The 23,236-nt window shown below is 35.1% G+C and overlaps 1 protein-coding gene across 2 annotated transcripts in view; it reads right to left on the reverse strand.

Moving 5' to 3' along the window:
• Positions 1-23,236, reverse strand: part of GRID2 (glutamate ionotropic receptor delta type subunit 2) — a 1,446,155-nt gene that overhangs the window by 417,473 nt on the left and 1,005,446 nt on the right. For both annotated transcript variants that reach the window (XM_036026381.1, XM_028505846.2), the window contains exon 9: positions 5,537-5,638. In XM_036026381.1, the coding sequence (XP_035882274.1) occupies positions 5,537-5,638 (102 nt within the window). The remainder of the gene's footprint in view (positions 1-5,536; positions 5,639-23,236) is intronic.

A 23,236-nucleotide genomic window follows, 5' to 3' on the forward strand; every position in this document is an offset into this window, starting at 1 on the left:
AAATTATTGCAGAAAAAGGAGAGTTCTGAATGAGAAATTAAATTAAGCAGTCCTGTAAACCTATAGAGATTACAAAAAGACTTTGGTATTTGTTCTCTCTCTCTCTTTCTCTCTCTCTCAACTTTATCATTCTTTCCCAGCTTCTCCAAAATGTATTTAATTCTGAGTCCTTCACACATGGGTTCTATTTTCATAGAGAGAACTTAACAATTTTGAAAAAATGGTTTATGAGGAATTCTTTGAAAGCAAGAATTATATCTTACTTATTCCTTTCTCTTTGCAATTTAGCACAATGCTTAGCTTACAATATATGTTCAATAAATATTTACTGAGTCAAAGCTAATAGTTTAGGGTATCCTATATAATTGTTCTACCTTTCCATGATCTCAGATAACATGTAAATTTTCACATGAAAATAAGAGCTGCTTTAAAAAATTCCAAAAAGTGAGACTAATTATAGGGAATATTTTATAAAAAGGACATTTTTCTTAAAACAATAGCTCAGTAGGCATCTGCCTGCTACACTCTTCCTATGGTGAGTTGGTTAAGGAAACATCTTTCTCTCAACACACAGTTTGGACTTTGCTTTATGTGGAATTGGTTTAAATAAGCTGCTTTTGTGTACTTTCTACTTGTATCTTTTTATGACTCCAGTGACAATTACAGTTTAGAATGTAATTTTTTATTGTTATTACTGTCCCATTGTTTAAAATTGGCTTTATTTCCTACTGTCATTTCTTTTCTTTTGGAAGTATTCTTAAAATAGTCTCTATGTTTATGATGGCTTCTTTCCCAGTTTTGTTGAATTCAGCTTTCCAGGAATATCCATTAACTTAATTAATTTTGCAAAAATAGCATCCATACATTATTTAATCTAAAATGTTTTCAATTATGAGATGCACAATCATTTTACCTACCACTAATAAAAACTAAAAATGGTGTTGATTATAACATCAAGGAGATATAAAGATGCATCCAGATTTCTAGGATATTAAAATGTGAAAAACTGTATGTTTCTGAATTTATAAAATATAGAAAAATTACCATCAGTTTTATCATACATTTCTGATTATATAATTATACAGAATTATTTAATTACTTTCATGGTAGTTTTAGGCAAAGGGATACTTACTGTATTGCAGATTTAACGTAAAACAATGACTGCATTAAAATATATTGCAAGAGCTCTAGAAGATATCCTACTAGAATGAGTTCCCAAGTCATAACTTTGTCTGTTTTGTATGTATCCCAAGCACTTAGGAGTTACAATAAATACTTCTTACATGAGTTTATGAGTGAATCCATGTTTTATTAGAGATGTCATGTGTCTGTTTGAAGAAAAACCAAATCAAGCAAATAGGAATTATTAATCAGTGTGCTCCTTCTTAATGCTAGCTTATGTTTCTCAGACATCTTGCTCTTCTTGCAGTATAGCTTCTCAAGCCTGACTTTCTTTTCACTTTCTGCCAACTTCTTTCCATTTTATTTTCATAACTATTCATAATTATTACAATTATATGTACAATTCAGTGATGCATCCAACAAGGTTTTGTGAATTGCCATAAAAAACATTAAATGATGTAATTCACCATTTATGGCTCTCCATACTTGTACACTTAGAAAGTTGTTTGAAACTTATCTCTGGCTCTTGTTAATTATAAGGACATGGAAATTTAATTTATTCTTTTGTACCTTATTTTTATCCTTCTAATGTAAGTAGTATATCTCTTATAGATTTTGTATAAGGCCTAAACATGTGTAAAGTTCTTAATGGGTTTGTTCAAATAATAGCTGCTGGTGTTGGTTTTTCTGTTTTCCTCTTCAGACCTACTGTGTCCTTCAGGGCCCTACTCTGTGATGAGGGAGGCTGACCTTTATGGTCTTCATTACTTTGGCTCTCTTGTCCTTTCATTTATGGTTGGATTTGTAACTAGAGACAATGAAAAGAGATGAAAAGACAGGAGGAGTGACAATGAGGTAACCACTCTTCCCATTTTCTCACTGCCTGATTGTAGTTTGGGCAAGGATTCTCTTTTTCTATCTTCTTTCTATACCAAAGGTCACAGTTACTATTTTGTGCTCTTTATGCCATGGCTCCATCTATTGTGGGTCTTTTAATACTGCTCCCTCCTCACTCCTCCACCAGACATCAGGGGAATCAAGGCTTGCTGTGAACCTATGCCATGGTGTTTCAACATCCTTTGTTGATTTGTTTTTACTTTATTTAATTCTCCTCATTTAACCATTTGAGTATACCATTTATTTGCCCCTGGTATCCCAAGTAATATAATGCTGAATCATTTAATTTAAAACAAATATCATATTATTTTCTACAAGTCAATGAAGTATCATTAACAGTGATAAGATTGGGGGTTTCAAATCTTAAGTGTGTCACAGATAGCATAGACTTTCTAAGAAGTCAAAGGGATGTGTGTGTGTGTGTGTGTGTGTGTGTGTGTAGACCTGGGACTAGACTGAAGTTAGAATAGAGTAATGTCTGACAGACCACCCCGCAAGGCTTTTACACATTGTCCTTCCCTTCTATTTCCCCTCTCTTAAGTGTTGGAATTCAAGGGGGCTAAATCAAGTCTAATATAGACCAAATCTGAGGGTTTTTTTCCCAAATCTAGTGGGCATCAAAATTTTGGAGTGGGTGGGTGGGTTGAGGGGAGAGTGGTGATCCTCAGTGTTAGGCGGAGGCTTCCAAAACCATATAAGGAAGAGCTAGACCTGACAGGTGTTTGTAAGGATAATTAAGAAGGTTATGCCTGGTTTCCACTCAAGTAGCAATTACAGGAAGAAACAGGAGGACTGAAAAATTAAGTACAATGGCTATATACTGTGGGAGTGTAATAAGTGTAACAATCTTTTACTCAACTGGACACTCAATTGATAAGTCCATATTGCATCACAGAAGACTTGTGTGAAACGAACTATTCCTATACTTCTACCTGACAACCATATTTGGGGTCTGTGCAGGGCTGAGTTTGCAGAAAATAGACCATTATGAGTCATAAAGGTGAGACCGGGTCATACAAGCATTAACACGGTGTGAAGCAACACCATTTTATGTACAAATAACAATAGTTTTATTCAGCCTGGAAAGGAATTTAAAATAATTGGCTTTATGAAGCTTTCCCAATATTGAGTTAAATATTTCAAACACTCCAGTCAAATTATATCCTATGTATACCTCATTTCTCCCAGTTATCACAGTAGGACTACAGAGAATGTAATGTAGTGTTAAGAGGAAAGAAGTTACAGGGTCTGAGGTCAGATTTCCTTGATTTGAATCCCACCTCTTTCTGCTACTTACTCTCTGTTGTAATCCTTCACATTTATGTTTTTTTTTCCAATCTCTGTATGTCTCACTTGCCTCTACCAAGTTCTTTGGATTGGAATGCTACCTATTTATTAGAAATACTGTGAGGATTGTATAAAGTTATATATGCAAACCAACTAGTAGAATATCTGGCACACAGTATCTATTTAATACATCTTAGCTTTTTTGTTATACGTGCTTCTCCCCAACCAGATTCTATGAATACCTTGAGGTATTAATATAGCTATAAGATAAATAATACAATAGGTATGCATATTATTCATCTTATTTCATTTAAAAAGTTTATCATATGGGAAGTACTAAATAAATATTTGCTTTATGACTAAATGAGGTTAACTTGCCTTAAAATATGAACTTGAAGACAAAAGCAGAGCATATATATTATCTTTTATTGCAATTGTCACTTGAGTTTTCATGTTAATCACTAAAGAAGAGACTTAATACTTTACTGCATTTTAAATGTCTGTTTTTTTCAATATTATCATATTGATGTAAATGCATATTTATACCCTTGGGTACATATATACAGAAGCACCTTCACATTTCAGTTTCAATTTGTTCATAATGTAATTATTTTCCAAAAATTGAAAATCATATTGAAACAAAAACTAGTAATAAACTGTAGACATTAATAAGGGTGATGGTAAACTACTCATTTGTAATTCTTTTTATGGAGAATATCACAGATATTTTTAAATATTTTATTTAGTTAGTTTTAGAGAGAGGGGAAGAGAAGGAGAAAAAGGAGGAGAGAAATATCAATGTGTTGTTGCTCCTCGTGCTCCCCATACTGGAGACCTGACCTGCAACCCAGGCATGTGCCCTAAGAATCAAACCAGCGACCCTTTGGCCCTTTGGTTCATAGCCCATGCTCAATTCACTAAGCTACGTCACCCAGGGCCTCACAGATATTTTTATACCATGAAATTATATTGAATTAATTTGTATTAATTTGTATTAAACAATATACAGAGGGCAGCCAAAGCTATATAAACTGGTAAATAACCAATTAGCATTAACATATAAAAAAGTCTGTTTCTCCTGTTTATTAATTCTGAAATTTTTATTTTTATTTTATAAGAAATACTTTTTTAAATTTAAAAAACATGGAGGGTTTCCTGAAGGAAAATAAAGAACTATTACTATTAGTTTCAAAATGAACTATAAAGTAGGACCAGGCCAATGCACTGAAATAGCCAGGGAGAGTGTATGTCTTCATGCTTTATGGCTGTTTAGACAGTACCCATTTGAGTATCTTACTGTTTAAGAATATTTCTGTTAATATTTTATGCTTATTATGAGAGAAAAATAATATATAAATCAATAACAATCATTATTTTTCTTTTCTTTTTTTAAGATTTTATTTATTTATTTTTTAGACAGGGAAGGGAGGGAGATAGAGAGAGAGAGAAACATCAATGTGCAGTTGCTGGGGGTCATGGCCTGCAACCCAGGCATGTAACCTGACTGGGAATAGAACCTGCGACACTTTGATTCACAGCCCGAGCTCAATCCGCTGAGCTATGCCAGCCAGTGGCTATTTTTATTTTCTAACAAGCAAATGGAATTGCAATAAAGGTTTCACAAGTATAACTCATATAATATTCACAGAATCACTAGGTGATAAGAGATATAGAAAAAATCACATTTGTTTTTTCACTAGCTTCCCCAGTAATCAGCACTGAGCTTGAAATACATCTCTTATTCAATAATTATGTGTTAAACAAATGGATGGTCTTTCCTTTGAAGTAGGGCCTTTTTGGAAAAGTATTAGTTTTGTTTATTGCTCAAGTTTAAGTATTACTGAATGTACAACCTGAATCAAATTTACCCTTGTTTGGCCCAGTTCCCTACACTTGTGGATCCTCTAGGCCCAGGCTTTCAGTGAGAGAATGCCTGAGGGATGCCTTCACTTTATCATGTGTAGGACTCGGTAGAAGGAGGGAATTCCAGCCTAAAATTTCTAAGAAAGTTACTGACAAAAGCACTGTAATTAAAAGAAAAGCTTGCAAAAATCTAATTTGGATGCACATAAATTGAAGTCTGGAAAATATAACCATTAAAAATATCTTAGAAAGAGCATAGTCAGGATTTGCTAAGCCTCTTTTAAGATGATTGCATCAGTTAATAAAACATAAATAAAGAATAAAGTAGCCCATAGAAGCCAAAACCACAGGCTCAGATCACACTTACCAGAACAGTCACCACACGGAGGACCACTCCACGCATGTTATTCTCCAGTTTCTTGTCAGTCAGTGACCCATTCAGCCCAGTGACCGGGTTCCAGCATCCAAGCTGAAAAATAAAACAGCACCATCACTTTTATTCCAGAGGAGCAGTCCAACCACCTATGGACAGACCTTCCAGAGAACTGTGTGATAAATCTTGGAATAGCCCTGTGCAGGAAGGGTCCAGTGCAGGAAGGGCCCTGTGCAGGTTTTCTTTTTTACTAGTGAATGAGCAATCAAAAATACTATTTGATGCTTTTAAATATCATCACATGGCATATGACAGTACCTGAAATGCTTTAGGAGATTGGCCATGGACATCCGACTTAATGAGAAGTTATAAATACACCAATAACTCCATCCCAGTAATGCACTAATTGGAAGAATAATAGTGCATATAATTCTAGCATGATGTCTGCTTTAACATACCGATTGTTGCACAAGTTAGATGTTTTTACAGTTTCAATGGTTTTAATTAGATATTACACTGCTTTTATTGGGAAGGATTACTGCTTTTATCTAAGGAAAAATCATGTATATGGCTTTGTTGATTTCAAATATTCACAGTACATAAGACAATATAATTTGCCCTTTTTTGTCAGTGGCATCATTTAACTTGGATAATTTTGGCAACAGTCTTTCCCTTACAGTCTTGTCATGATTCACTGCTTTTTACTCTTCAAAACACTGGTTTAAATTTACATCTCCATGTAGTTCTTATCTCTTGTAATATCCAAATCTGATGACTACCAGTTTTAAAATTACTACCTATAAATCACAAGGCATAAAAATGGATGACTCTCAATTCAGAAATAATGAGAAAAGGAGGTGCTGTGACTTGAATTAGCAGATAACTGCTCCAGAAGCAAAGCTGCGAAGGGAATGCTGTAATGTGTATCTTGGGGAGAAATGTCATGCCATTAATCCTGATACCAAATCCATGAGCCTTCACATTTGGGATCCTATTCCACAACTACCAGCTTAAAAAATGCGACAAAGCCTTCAGTCACATTCAGAGAATGTTTTGGTTAACTGAATGGTTTAGGGGGCCACATGGTTATTTGGGCTGCTTCCTTCTACAGACTGTGATTTATTTCTTTGTGTTGCATTTTGTTTGTGGCTTCCAAAGTCATCAACATACTGGCAAGTATTTCTCACAAATAAATGATTCAGGTGCTTCCTATTAAAGCTTAGCTTTTCTTTGAGTTCCCCAAAAGGAATGTATTAAGAAAACTAAAATGTACATAATACAATGTGGGGCAAAAGTAGGTTTACAGTTGCTTGTATGAAAAATAATACAATAATTAATAAATAATAATACAAGAATATATTCTGTTTAGTGCACTCACAAATGTAAATCCACCTTTACCCTACCCTGTTTATGTTAAAAGAAAGGGATGTTACAATATAAACAAAAAGCCAGCTTTTTTCTTATTAAAATAATTTGGAAAAGGCTGCTAATTGTTGGTTTCAACTGTAAAAGCACATTAAATTTATGCAATGATGTGTCATTCTCAGTTACATAAAAAGTCTAATTAGAACTTTGATCCAATTAGCAAATCCAAATGTGTTGAAAGTCTAATTTAATCAGAAATACTGTAGTCCTCTTGTCAAAGTTAAAGCCTTATGAAATTTTTTTTGAGCTTTCTTCTCTTCTGAGGTCAACCAAAGTCTATCCTCAATTACATTGCTTGATGTGCACTTTTTCTGATGACTTTTTAAAGACTTTATTTCCCTAAACCAAATAGTGAAAAAGTGATCTACAATTATTAGGAGACGAGCTAAATTTCCAATGTGCTATCCATTTTACAATTATATTACTTAATTCTAAGCTGAATGAATAGCTTTTGCTACTTCATTTTGTTCATGATAAATATATCTAAGCTGCCAAAGTAAACACAGACGCTCACTTTTTTCACATTGTGTGTTTTTATTTTTAAATTTGGTAAACTTATTGTTAATTTTGCCTAAATAAATGATATCTATTAGTGTCAACCTGACCATGGTATTCTGGCGTGCCGACTAGTTAAAATAGTTTCCACTGGGATAAATAAAACTTGCTGAGAAGTTTGTTTCAATGATGCTCTGGAGAAACATTAAAAAATATATGGTTTCCACCTTCTTCTTAATTCTGTCCTCCCTTTCACGTAACTGAATATAGCTAATGATTTAAAAGTTCTAAAGTACACTAGTAGTGGGGGGTTTGAAATAACAATAATGAAAAAGTAATTGGAGTAGGTAAAGTAGGTAGATCTATCTTGTCTTCAGACCAGGATAATGATTTAAACATTATTTATAGCATACAGGATGTTTCTTCTCTCTCTTTTTTATTTTATTCACATTGATCTTCCAGTGGCCCTGTCTTTACGAACTCCACCCTCTCTTTGGTCCTTTGGGGAATTAATAAATAATAATACAAGAATAGATTACACTGTCCTGTATTCTATTTGACCAAAGAGTCAAGAGGCATTGAGTAAATTAAGGAAAGTAGTAGAAAAATGAAATGGACAAGAGATTCTAAGTCTCCACTTTGTGTGACCAACTTACTAAAGAAAAGCATGGGTCATAATTCATTTACCCTAAAGCCTGAGGATGCCTCTCAAAATGTATACCAAACATGAAAGATGAAGTAAACATCAGTGACAAGGAAAGGACTTGTTGCATGTTGCTTGTCAACCCAAAGAGGATGACTCCAAGACACATCATAATTAAAATGGCAAAATTTCAAACAATATTGCTAAATATTATTGCTAATGTGTTTTTGCTTTCTGTTAAAATAATTGCTTTATTTTTTTATCCCTAGACAAGGGTTCCAAATGATCCAATTTTTTCATAACTATAGCTTTTTGGTTTATCAATTTTAATGATTGTTTATGTGACCCAAGCCAATCAATGTCCTTCCTTGAAGTTTTATTTTTAATATCAAGTGTGTGCATGGTTGGTGAGTATATAGTGATGTGAGGTACTTATATATTTTAGTGTTTGGCCAGATTCTCTTACATATAAGACATAATTTTCTCCTTTGCTTAATGGCTTGATAAAGTTTTTACACCTTTATATTTTCTTCTTTTTTTCTTCCTCCTTCCCCCTTTCCTTTTTTCCTTTCTTTTTCTCTATCACACTCACATGCCTTTTGGTTATAGCATTTGTGAAGTTACTCCTGTTCTTATTAACAGCAGCCTATATTTTAGGATTGGTAATTCCTTTCACTTAACTCAGTTCTTCATATTCATGAACTCCAGTACTTAATGTTATTTGAATGTTAGCTGTGGATCATATGAACTGGGATTTTCAGAGACTGAATTCTAAGGTAAAGAAAGTATAAGACACAAAATCTCTGAAAAACTAGAAATAAAATATATCAACTCATCACATATAAACATTGGGCATAAAAAAATATATAAAAAAATAAGACTTCCAGTCAAGATGGAGATGTAGGTAAACAAGGCTTGCCTTCTTGCACAACCACATCAAAATTACAACTAAACTGTAGAACAACCATCATTCAGGAACATCAGAAATTGAGCTGAATGGACGTCCTACAACTATGGAATTAAAGAAGAAACTACAGTGTAACTGGTAGGAGGGGTAGAGCATGGAAGGGCTAGTCCAACGCTCATGTGCAGCAGATAAAATTTGGGAGGTATATATCAGTTATGAAGTGTCCCAGTCCCACATCAGGTCCCCCAGCCCAGAACTACAGTGCTATAAAGAGAAGTCACCATAACTTCTGGGTGTAAAGACCAGTGGGGACTGAGGCTGTAGAAGACAGAAACTACTGGATTCCCTGGCAGATTCTCTTAAACAGCTAAGGCACAGACTTACTTAGACATACTCCCTCAGAGCTCCAGCATGGGGGCAACAGATTGAAAGGCATCAGAGAATGTAGACAAACTGAACTGTACAGCATCAGTGGGAGAGCTGAAAGGCAGCTAGCTTTCTTCCCGACAGAAGTGCTGGCAGAGGCCACTGTTCCTTTTCCGGGGAGCCCTCCCCTCACAGAGCCACAGAGCTGGTAGGAAGGCACCATATCTGTAACTCCATCAATGGGGCTCACACTGTTTTTCCCACCCTGGTGATTCCCTCATTCCTTGCCCCACCCAACTTTTGGGCCTATCTGAGCTGTTTCCAGTGGCTTTTCCATATGAATGGCTTGTATTGGCCCATGCTTCAGATTTTTTAAATTATGTCAAACAAGCAGCATCTGGGTTCAGTGAGCCCCATACTTCTCAGTAAGTTGCCCCAGGTCTGGTACTAGCAGAAGCTGGCCTTAGTTCACAGCTTGGCCTTGCTGGGCACCTCCAAGCCCAGCACAAGTAGCAAGCATTTGCAGATTGTTTTGTAGCTTATGCTGTGTGACGTGGGATAGAACTCAGATAGTGACTGACCTTGGATGTGCCAACAGTAATTTATGCTCGACTACAACAGAGAGTATACACAGCCCGCACAGGGGGCACATTTGAGTACCCACTTGGGTAATAGAGCAAAATGTGCCTTTGGACCCCACAGGACACCTACTACATTAGGCCACTGTACCAATCCTGGGAGATGTAGAAGCTCTACCTAATACATGAAACAAACACAGGGAGCCTGCCAAAATGAGGAGACAAAGAAACATGGCCCAAATGGAAGAACAGAACAAAACAACAGGAAAAAAAATACTAAACTAAATGGAGACAAGCAAGCTACTAGATGCAGAATTCAAAACACTGGTTATAAGGATGCTCAAGGAACTTAGTGAAGACTTCAACAGCATAAAAAGGGGGCATGAATCCATAAAAAAGAGCCAGTCAGAAATGGAGGACATACTAATTAAAATAAAGAACAATTTATAGGGAATCAACAGTAGAATGGATGAAGCCAAGAATCAAATCAATAATTTGGATCATAAGGAAGAAAAAAACATTTAGTCAGAACAACAAGAGGAAAAAATTCCAAAAAAAGAGAATAGTGTAAGGAGCCTCTGGGACAATTTTAAGTGTACCAACATTCACATCATGGGGATGCCAGAAGGAGAAGAGAAAGAGCAACAAATTGGAAACCTACTGGAAAAAATGATAGCAAATTTCCCTAACTCAGTGAAGGAAACAGATATGCAGTCCAGGAAGTGCAGAGAGTCCTAAGCAAGGTGACTGACCCAAGGGGTCAGCCTCTTTGGACCCAAGGTGGCCCAAAGAGGCTGACCCCAAGACACATCATAATTAAAATGGCAAAGGTTAAAGGCAAAAAGAGAATCTTAAAAGCATCAAGAGAAAAGCAGTTAGTAACCTACAAGGGCGCCCTCATAAAACTTTCAGCTGATTTCTCAAAAGAAACTTGGCAGGCGAGAAGGGATTGGCAAGAAATATTCAAAGTGATGAAAAGCAAGAATCTACAACCAAGATTACACTACCAAGTAAAGCTATCATTTTTAATCAAGAGACAACCCTGGCTGAGTGTCTCAGTGGACTGCGTACTGGCCTGTGAACCAAAGGGTTGCCAGTTCAATTCCCAGTCAGAGCACCTACTTGGGTTGCAGGCCAGATCCCCAGTTGGGGACATGTGAGAGGCAACCACACATTGATGTTTCTCTGCCTCTCTTTCTCCCTCCCTTCCTCCCTTTCTAAAAATAAATTACTTTTAAAAAGAAAAAAGAGTCAAAGGATAGATAAAAAGCTTCCCACACCAAAAAAAAAATCCTAAAGTAGCTCATCACCACAAAACCAGCATTACATAAAATGTTAAAGGGCCTTCTTTAAGAAGAAGACAAGGATAAAAAAATATTAAGAATAATAGGGCAGCAAATACATATTTTTCAACAAATGAATCTGAAAAACAAAATAAACAAACAGAACAGAAACAAAGTCATAGATAAAGAGAACATTTTGATGGTTGCCAGTGGCAGAGGATTGTGGGGAAAGGTGAAAGAGGTGAAGGGATTAAGAAGTACAAATCAGTAGTTGCATAATAGTCACAGGGATGTAAACTACAGCACAGGAAATAGAGTAGCCAAAGAACACACATGCATGACCCATGGACATGGACAACGGTGTGGGGATTGCTTGAGCGAATGAGGCAGGGTCTGGGTAGAGGGGAGCAAAGGGGGACAACTGTAATAGCATAATCGATAATATAAAATTAAAAATAAATACATAAAATAAAAAGACCAATTCTATCTATAAAAAATAAAAAAGGAAAATAATATTTATTTCTTATATTGAATAGAACAGTTTTTAAAAATACTTTCTAAATGTCACCATGGTACTGAACTCTTAATACATGATCTCACTTAAGCATCAAAATAAGTTTATGAGAAGGTGCTATTATCATTGTTACATTGTAAGCACAGAAACTAAGTAATCAACTAAGGTCACATATTTGCTAAGAAAGGAAACAAGACTTAAACTAGTGCTTTTTAAAGTGTGGATTCAATTTTTATAAAATGTGGTGCTGCCTTACAGTTTAAAGACTGTTCATTGACACAATCTATTCAAGGTTAAGTAGAGAAGTTACTCTTATTTTATAGTCAAGGACACTGAGATTCAGAACTGTTTAAAAGCTGGCTCAATATAATAGCTAGTGAATTCACATTTTGTTAGTACAATTCTAAAGGCAAAATCATCATGTGTCATTATTTTTGTAAAAATTATTATCACATAAACAAGAGCATAGAGCTTCACATACATTAATTACTGTTAAAAACCACCCAACGAAAAAGGTATCATTACTATTTTACAGAAGGAGCAACTGAGGATGAGATGTTCTGTTTCTTCCATTGTGTTATCTTTTATCCACTCAAAGAGTCAAGAGGCATTGAGTAAACTAAGAAAAGTAGTAGAAAACTGAAGTGGACAAGAGATTCTAAATCTCTACTTTGTGTGACCAACTTACTAAAGATAAGCATGGGTCATAATTCATTTACCCTAAAGCCTGAGGATACCTCTCAAAATGCATACCAAACATGAAAGATGAAGTAAACATCAGCAACAAGGAAAGGAAATGTTGATTATCCCCATCATTTTGAAAGATTTCTCAAGTGCTAAGTTTCTTTAATTTCTGTTCATATCCATTCATTACCCAGAGGTTCACCTCAAGCTATTCTATTTGATTGTAGTAACTCTTCCAATCATAAGCAATAAAAATGAGTTCATATAGATCCAAATTGAATTTGTATCTTCAATGGGTCATATTCCTTGCAGCACAGCAAGATTGACAGGCATAGTGTTTGATAAAAACTAGAAGAATTTCACTTAGGTTCAATTGTGAGGCTCATCTAACAACTTCCCTGGTTACATTGTTTGAAATTTCATTAACTTGACTTCCCTGGCTATGTGGAGAAAGTCCTTTTTGTCTGGTTGTGTTTTGCTTTTCGATCTTTTTTTTTTAAACAATGAAACCACAGACTAATAAAGAAAATGCAGAAAATCTCCTTTCTTGGTAAGTAATAATAAAAGTGGCCCCTGCAGTACCTGAGATTTACAGAAAGTCATAATGTTGATGGCAAAAAAAGACTTACTATCTTCCATGGTCTGGCAGTCTAGACAAAATTTAGAATTGATGCAAAAATAAAAAGTAATTCAATTTCCTTTCAATTACCGTATATCGATTTCCTATAGTATTTTCTGGTTATTGCTCAAAGTCATCTTAGAAGCTTAAAAAATGCTTAATGCTTTAATTATTTCCTTCATTGGAGCATTAGCAATAATAATCTTGTAGCTTTCTGTTAAAATCAATGTAATATCTTTTGTTCAACTAACTGGTTGATGTATTTGTATGAGAATAGTAGTATGCTCCTACCTAACATCACATGTTATGTCATTAATATAATACCCAAGTTTTAAATATTTATTTTTGCCCTCAATGTTTTCACTTTTCATTTGTCCATGGGCTTTAAAGGATGATGTTGGACTTACTTTCCTATTTTTCAGGCAGTGCTACAATGTCAAAAGGAGCCGAACTGTTCAAGTTTAATTTTACGCTCAGTAGCATGTTGGCTTTAATAACAGGAGTCAAGAGAGCTCTTAATTGGATACCAAATGGAAATCCCTACATTTATAGCTTGTATTCATATGGAACCAACGAAGCCTAGTTGTAGTACCAAATCTCCAGCTGCAGGACACAAAATATCCACTGTGCTGAGATGTTGCCAGCCACTACATTTCCTTTATTTGCTTTCTAAGCCTTCAAAGGAAAAGAGGAAACAACGAAGGCATAGGCAAAGTAGCTGAAAGCCAACCCATTAGAAATATACAGCTTTTATTTGGTAGATATTAGTTCTGTAATGGATTAAAAGTTAAAAAAAAAAAAAACAATATATGGCAGGTTGACTCCAAAACAGTTTTATGGAGTTAAACTGGAATGTTGTTCTTTTTGATATTATAGGAATGCAGTGTGCCAGTAATCCCTCCAATAATAATTTTCTGTATGGAATTTCCCCCTGTAAAATAAGTTCAGTTGGTAACTTTTGCTCCTTTGTTGAAATTTCCTCCTGGCTAGCGTAGCTCAGTGGATTGAGCTCGGGCTGTGAAGCAAAGTGTCGCAGGTTTGATTCCCAGTCAGGCCACATGCCTGGGTTGCAGGCCACAGCTCCCAGCAACCGCACATTGATGTCTCTCTCTCTCTCTCTCTTTCTCCCTCCTTTCCCTCTCTAAAAATAAATAAATAAAATCTTTTTTTTAAAATATTGCCTTTAAAAAAAAGAAATTTCCTCCTAGGTTTCTATTCCTACAGTTTGGTCATTACCATGAACTAGTGGTTGTTCTTTAGATTATGTGGAACAGCCTTAGCACTTAAACTTCTTCAGGATAAAATGTCTTTGAAAGTCAGAAAAAAAATCCCGACTTGACCTCTTATATTTCTCCGTATTACTGCTGAAAAAACTTTCTGCTGTATGTAAAACTGTATTTACAACAAGATGAGCCTAAGTGATTTTCACAAATAAAGACTATAAACATGAGAAGCCATATATACATATGAAAATAGCTCAGAGTTGTTCTATGTAGCCATAGTGGCCTCTCTCAGACATCACTTGGTATTTAACTGATTTAATGATATTCTAACATCATTATACATCTTCCCTTCTTTTAAAATAATTAAGGGTGTAAAATTACTATTACTGTTATTTAGAGGCAATATATCATAGTGGTTAAACTCAGAAACTCTAAAACCAGACTACTTAGTTCTGACACTGCCGGGCCTGTGATGTTGGGCCTCAATTTTCTCACCTTTCAAACGGGAATAGTAAAAGTGGCTTCCTCACAGGGTTGGTGGAAGTGTTAATTGACAATATATGTCAAGTGTTTAGACATGTTCTTGGTCATGAAAACTAAAGAGGTGTTCATTATTGTTATTCCTACAATAACAGTGTTTTGTTGGTTGTTCCGACTGACCATCTGCAGTCACTGATTTTAGTGATGGAACATATGTCTAAAAATATAGTTCTTAACTTTGGCACCATCTTAATCATTTTTGTGTGTGTCATATCTATTACAGTGTTTTGTACAAGGAAAATAATTATTTTAATGAAATTTAAAAAAAATATTAATTTACAATGTTGAATGTAAATCATCTCTATCGCGCTTTAGATTTTTGTCCCCAATCTAAAAGTCTCAAGACCAGAAATTTCCTTATATTCTATTCTTTCTAACACCTATGCTTAGATATCTCAAAGGCACCTCAAATATTTAAAAGATGAAGCTCAGAATCTATTCCCTATCATCCATCCAGTTCCACTAGCCAGAAACCAAGAAGGCAGTTTACCACTTAACATCTAATTCATTGGTCTTCTATAAATTTCACTTCTTTAAAAAAAAAAATCCCTACAATCCATTTAACTCTACCTTCAAGATGATTCCAAATTATAGCCAAATTTGAAAACCAGTGATTTAATTTTTTAATATATCTTATTGATTATGCTATTACAGTTGTCCCTTTTTTCTCCCCTTTCTCCCCTCTGCCGTGTATCCACCTCCCACCAGCATCCCCCCACCCCAAAAGTTCATGTCCATGGGTTATACATAAGTTCTTCAGCTTGTCCATTCCCTATACTATTCTTAACCTCCCCTGTCTATTTTCTACCTACAATTTACGCTTCTTATTTCCTGTACCTTTTCCCTTGTTCTCTTCCTTCCCCCTCCCTGCTGATAACCCTCCATGTGATCTCCATTTCTGTGATTCTGTCCCTGTTCTAGTTTTCTTAGTTTGTTTTTGTTTTTGTTCTTTTTGGGTTCCATTGTTAATAGTTGTGAGTTTGTTGTCATTTTATCGTTCATAGTAGTTTTGATCTTTTTATTTTTCTTAGATAAGTCCCTTTAACATTTCATATAGTAAGGACTTGGTGATGATGAACTCCTTTAACTTGACCTTATCTGGGAAGCACTTTATCTGCCCTTCCATTCTAAATGAAAGCTTTGCTGGATAGAGTAATCTGGGATATAGGTCCTTGTCTTTCATGACTTGGAATATTTCTTTCCAGTCCCTTCTTGCCTGCTAGGTTTCTTTTGAGAAATCAGCTGATAGTCTTATGGGAACTATCTCCTTTTGCTTTCTGTTTTTAAGATTCTCTCTTTACCTTTAACCTTGGTTAATGTAATTATGATGTGCCTTGGTGTGTGCTTCCTTGGGTCCAACTTCTTTGGGACCCTCTGAGCTTTCTGGACTGGCATGTCTATTTCCTTTGCTAGATTGGGGAAGTTCTCCTTTATTTTTTCAAATAAGTTTTAAATTTCTTGCTCTTCCTTTTCTCTTTCAGGCAACCCTATAATTCAGATGTTGGAATGTTTAAAGTTGTTCCAGAGGTTCCTAAGTTTTTCCTCATTTTTTTTGAGTTCTCATTTCTTCATTTTGTTCTAGTTGAATATTTATTTCTTCCTTCTGCTCAAAATCATTGATTTAAGTGCCTCTGAAAACCAATGATCTTAAAAACATAGTTTTCCTTGATTGGCAGAATCTTAAACACTTGCCATTATTCAATAAATTACTTAATTCATTTTAACTCATCCTTCAAATTTCAATGTGAACATAGATAGCTCAAGGTAAACTTCCCTGACCACCTGTCACTACCGTAGGCTAGCTTATGTCACTCCAATACTGCATCATGTTCCTCTCTTTTATAATAATATCACAGTTATATTTAATCTGTATTTTATATGATTAATATTTATTAATATTAACAGTTATCTGTCACTTTCCAAGGGGATCAGGAAAAATTATCATCTTGTCTCCCCCTTTAATAAACACCTAGTTCCTATCACAAAGTGGGGATTCAATTTTCATTGAATACTTAACAAATTTAGGTGATTTTTAAACAAGAAACTTATATCTTGTAGTGATTGTTGTTTTTTAAAATGATTCCTTAAATGAAGTTCTCAATATATATAGCCAAGACACCGTGCTGCCAGCCAATAGGTGAGCTTTTTAAGTTTTTTTTTTAATTTGGAATGTAAATTAGCAACTCTCATTCTTTCTGGGTGCAGAAAGGGTATAATAAAAATCTTCCTGTGATCTTTCTTACAGATCTGTTTAATGAAGATCAAGAAATGTTTTACAAAAGTTTTCAGTATGAGGAATGATGATATATCCTTACTCTGTAGACAATAAGATGTCATATTAGGGCTCTAATTCAAACAATTATATGACAACAATAGCAATACTAAGAAATTGAGTACTAGGTAACCTCTGCCAGGTGCTTCCTATATCCAAGACCTTATTTTAAGGCCTGTATCTACACTGTTTCACTAGAAAGAAAACCAAAAAATATCCATAAAATAGAGACTTTTGAGAATGAAACATTACCCACCTAGAAGAAAGCCCTCTCAAGATAACAGAATCCTCTTGTGGTCCAAAACTGATGAGTGGTTTTTTTTTGGGGGGGGGTTTGGTTTTTTGTTTGTTTGTTTGTTGCCTGACATGGGCAATTACAATGGCTTTACCTTCAAGGCCTGGGAAATGAAAGTGTAGTAAAGAACCCAGGCCCCTTTGGGGCCTTTTATGAAATATCAGCGTGCTGAGCCCAGGAACCTCCAGAGCCACTGGGGCCCTGGCTGAAGCTTCCTTGAAGAGTTCAGAAGAGGGGATAACCTTGAAGACACTTTAATCTATCTTTATACTTAGTATGTCTCCATTCCTATCCCTTCTCTTATCCCTCCCCAGCCAGGCCCCAGGTCCTTAAAACTGAAGGAACATTTTGATCAGGTTTCCCTCCCACCGTGAGACAATTCCCCCCATCTGTATTGATACAATTGACCCTTGCCTGGTGCCATTCTGTGAGGAGTCTGGACTTTTTCTCTAGGCTCAGTTTTCCAATAGTAGTAGGTAAATAAAGGCTTGATTGTTATTCTCATTTTGACTTTTCTAATCAACTGCTCCCACAGCTCGTAGCTCAGTGCTCCCCAGCTCAGCTCTTGACTTATCTCATTTTATAATGATGGTTCACTTTCATTAAAGACTTCTTGTGAGATAGACATTGTGCCAAGCTCTGCCTGTCATTTAATTTATTTTTGCTATAATCTTATCAGGCAAATAGTATAACGATCCTGATTTTAACAGATGAGAAAATAGAGGATTAAAGATCTTAATTGGCCTATTCTAGGTCACTCAGATGACAATTGAAATACCCAGTATTTGAAACCAGGTAGTTTAGTCCCAGAACTTGCTAGGCCATTTTGACCTCAATTAATAACAAACCTTTTCAGGGAAGAATAGAGCAAGAGGAATAGCCCCAAATGGCTCTGAGTTCCTGTTTCCATAGTTAGCTGTATTTGTTTCGGGGTCCTTGAGAAGTTGAAATTTCCTTATAAGAAAAACCCTCTTTCTTGCCTCGGGTATCAAATTGAGTTTCTGTCACATGGAACGAAAAAATTTATAGCTAATATACGTGGATATTGCTAGATTTTGTGAATATATTTTATAACTAAGTCAATTTAGGAAAAAAAAGATAACTTTTTAAAGAGTAAGGAAAAATTAAAGAACATTGGACTGGCTATTTGAGGACCTAGTATGAACATTTAAGAATACTCAAGTAAGAACATTTTTGAATCAGTATCTTCATCTGAAAATGAAATGGTTTTTAATGTAAATGAATTTGAAGTCTTTTCCTACAAATCATCAATGGGATTCTTATTACTAGTGATTGGGTCAATTTTGTGAATAGTTTCTTATAAAATGAGCAAGCCAATTTAAAAAGTATATTAAGGCCATGCATATTATTGATAGTGATACATGGAGAGCTGATGGGATTATTAAGCTGTGGGTTCCACAAAGACAAAGATCATTGTCTGTGTTATTTACTGATGCACATCAAGCACCTACAAAGTTCACATACAATACATATCTGTTGAATGAACAAATAGGTTTTATTTTTCCCAAAGAATAAGTTAAATCTTAGTGACTACAGGATTTTGTAGCATGTAGGTTTTATCGCTAGTTGAGGGATAAATTAGCTAATCTCGTAATATCCTTTGTAATTCTACAATTGTTTTATATGACAGATATATAGCAAGACTCATTCCTGTGATGGACAAAAGAGAATTTATCGTTCAAAATTTCCAAAGAACTCTTATGATAAGCAGTAAAAGCAGCCATTGCATTCAGTTTATGTGATGTCCATGCTGACATGGCACTTTTGCCTACGTCGGTGTAATTTCTTTCTTTCTGGCTCCCTTTATGTCAGATGCTTATACTTATGTGCAATATGTGGGTGGAATGTTTGGGTTTCACAAGTAATGGTGAATCACCAAATGATTTACTCTATCTCTGAGTATTTTTACTAGCTTTGAAGACAATTTTTATTTCATTGAAGGATATTGCAAACATTTAAACAACTGAGGCTCCCATATTATCAAGCATGTTTAAATATGCAGACATATTTTAAAAAGAGTTGTTATTTTTGGTGGATATATGTGCTTTTCCAATTACTCTTTTGAAATTAATGATTTTAAATATGTTTCCCTGTATATACTTCTATTGGTGATTATTAGCTATAATCACATACATATGATAAGTATAGGAAAAGTCAGAGATACTTGGAAGAGGTCAGGATTAACTGATCACAATAATCTGCAAGAGACTTAGCAATAACCTAGTGGACTCTAATACAAAACTATACATAGCATATATATGTTATTCTTCCACCACTTAATCTTTATTAATCAACAAGGTAGTTATGCATTAAACACCTGCTGCACTTGTATTATGGGATACAAGGAAACACAGAATATCATCTTTCACTTCCAAGAGTTTTTGATATTTTCAAAGTGACCAATAAGGAAATCTTTTTTTTTTCTTTTGTAAAAGAAAAACCTACAAGAAAGTCCACTAGGCAGTCTATTACTGATTTCTGGAAGACATATAAGTAATAAGTGCTCTGTATTTAAAGGAGGAAGATAATCTGTGAGAAAGGTTCAGACTTCATCAAATAAAATGATTTGAAAAGCAGAGCACAATATAGTAGTTTATCTGCAAGAGGGCCACAGAAAATTACTCCTAAGCCTGTGCGTGCATACCAATGTTTCATCAAGAAGTAGAGTCCATTACCCCTGTCCTTGAATCTGGGTTAACTCTGTAACTTGCTTTCACCAGTAGAGTGTGGTAGAAGGAATGATACACGATTTCTGGATCTGGGCCTCTAGAACTCTTGCAGCTTTTCTTTTTCACCTTTGAAACCAACAATCAAGTAAGAAAGAGTCTGGGTTAGAATACTGAATAATGAGAGAGTATGTGGTAAGATAAAGGAGTCATATGGAGGAGAATTAAGGGAGCCCAGCCAATGACCAGTACCAAGTTCTCAGACCTGGGGTGACATCATCTTGGATCCTCTGACTCCAACTGAACTACTCCAGTTACCATGTGGAGCAGAGGTGATCTGTCCCCTCTGAACTCTGCCTGAATACCAAAGCCACAGAACACATGGAAATAAAATAGATTTTGTTTTATTTTTTATTTTTAATTAAATTTGGCATTTCTTTTTCCTCTTTTTTTTCTTTTTAAGTTAAATTTGGCATTTCTTTTTTTTCTCTCTCTCTTTTTTTTAGATTTTATTTATTTATTTATTTATTTATTTATTTTTTTTACAGAGGGAAGGGAGGGAGAAAGAGAGAGAGAGAAACATCAATGTGCAGTTGCTGGGGGCCGTGGCCTGCAACCCAGCATGTGCCCTGACTGGGAATCAAACCTGTGATGCTTTGCTTTGCAGCCCACGCTCAATCCACTGAGCTATGCCAGCCAGGGAGAGATTTTGTTTTAAATCAGTTAAAGTTTGGGGGTGTTTCATTACACAGTAATGATTAAACAAATGGCTTATGGACATTCAATGGTCACCTTTGCCTTCAAAAATTACTGGATACTCAAGGTTTCTACAAGGTATAGAAAGTTGTACATATATGTACATATTTTAGAGATATTTTTCATGTTCCCAATACTTTTCTTTATATCTTAAAGCTTTTTTGCAAATTAAAAAAAGTTTCCCTTTTGCAATTCTGAGACATTCCTATATATACTTTCATCCTTGTGTTACCTGATGGAAACACTTTCAAAACTGTCTATGTTTTGGAAAACAAGGTACGATAGATCATGATTTGTTTTCTATGGTTGCCATGACAATTACTGCAAAGTTAGTAGGTTAAAACAACAAAATTGGTTCTCTCACAATTCCAGAGGACAGATCTGAAATCAAGGTGTCGGTAGGGCCATGCTCTTTCCAAAGACTCTAGGGGAGAATCTTCTTTCCTTGCCTCTCCCAGCTTCTGGTGGCTCCATGCATCCCTTATCTGTATAACTCCTGTCTTGCCTCCATCTTCACACGGCATCACCTCTTCCCCCTTCTCTGTCTCAAATCACCCTCTGCCTTTCCTTTATAAGGATATTTGCCATTGGCTTTATGGCCCACCTGAATAATTCACAATGACCTCATCTTGAAATCCTTCTCTTAACTATAACTCAAAGACTTTTTATTTTTCCCAAATAAGGTCACAATTATGGGGTCTGGGGATTAGTTCATGGAGGGGGAAATTTTATATATATATCCCAGGTGGAAGGGGATACTCAACTCACTACAGATTACAATTTTAAATTCTCATTTTAGTATCAAGCTTTTTTTATTAGGCCTATTTAATTAAAATACACTCTTTAGAGAAAGACATAGTTTTTTGAGATCCAAACCTTTGGGGACAATTGACTTCCTGTATATATTGATTAATTTAAGTTTCCCCAAATTAGAATTGAGAAAGTACTTGCCAAACAGTAATGAGTTTGCCCTTGTAGCATCTCTCAAATAAGTCTCTCTTGGGTGCTTATTACCTGGGGCATTACTCTAGAATTTAACCACTTACTTGTCTATTTTCCTGGCAGAAATTTTAGTTTTTTGATGGCTGGAGTCACCTTTTTATTCATTACAATACCTTCAGAATTTTTATGTCACTAAGTTATAGTAGACAATCAATACATGATTTTGATTCAAAATATTTATCTCTTTATTCTCAATATATTGTACTTAGTTTAATAGGTACATCGGTAAGCTTATTATTCCTTAGCCATACACAGGTGCATTTTGAATATATCTTTTATCTGCTATGGAGAAAATAGTATAGTAGTATAGAAAAAAGAGATTTCTCATTTATCTACCACAATCTACGTTTGGCTTTCTAAAGCCAACTGCAGAAATTGGAAGGGACAGAATATGCTATGTGTGATTACCTACAGTCAGACATAGATTCTGAAATCAGAGAGAATGAAAGTGCACCCACCTGAAAAATGTTTAAATAATTTTTACAATCTGTATTTCTATCAATATATTATTCAGTCAACATTTTGGTTAATCCTTAGTTCAATAATATTTAAATGTATAATTTGTCTTATTTAAAATCACAAGTAAAGAGACAGAATAAACATTTTTATTTAAGATTTTATTTATTTTTAAAGAGAGGGAAGGGAGGGAGAAAGAGAGGGAGAGAAACATCCGTGTGTGAGAGAAACATTGACTGGTTGCCTCTAACACACACCTCTAGGGAGGAATGGCCTGCAACCTAGCACGCGCGGTGACCAGAAATTGAACTGGCAACTCCTCACCTTGCAGGATGATGCTCAACCAAGCCGTGCTGGTTGGGGCCAGATTAAACTTTTAATAAAAGTTGGTTATATATAATAAAATCTTATTATGAAAATATATGTTTCCTATCATATTCTCTATGTAAAGCATACACATAGTGTATTAAGAAAGTATGTCTTAAGACATACTTCCTTAATATAGAGAATCAATAACAAAGTGTCAATCTTGTCTTGCTAACAATTCAGATCACAATTTATTGAGGATACAATCACTAATCAATCTTGGCCTTCTATACATAGTAGGAATTATTCAGGAGGTAACAAAGGAAGTCTCACAAAGGGATGTTCTGTCCAGCTGAAGAAATGATACTCAACTAGGAGCTTACTCAAGAAGTTATCCTCTCAGAAAACAAATTGTAACTTCCTAAGTTACAGATGACTCGAACAATCAGATGCACAAAGGGTTCAATCTACAGGATAAGATACAGACTCAGAAGAGAATCTGACATTTGGGCAGTCTCAGAAAATCTGGAATAAAAATTTGGAATATAAACAGACTAAAACTGAGACCATTTTCTTAGACATACCTTGAGGAGTTCCTCTAGCTCTTTAATAAAAATCCACTTAAAAATTAATACTAGAATCC

The sequence above is a fragment of the Phyllostomus discolor genome, chromosome 1, assembly GCF_004126475.2.
Source record: "Phyllostomus discolor isolate MPI-MPIP mPhyDis1 chromosome 1, mPhyDis1.pri.v3, whole genome shotgun sequence".
Classification (NCBI taxonomy): Eukaryota; Metazoa; Chordata; class Mammalia; order Chiroptera; family Phyllostomidae; genus Phyllostomus; species Phyllostomus discolor.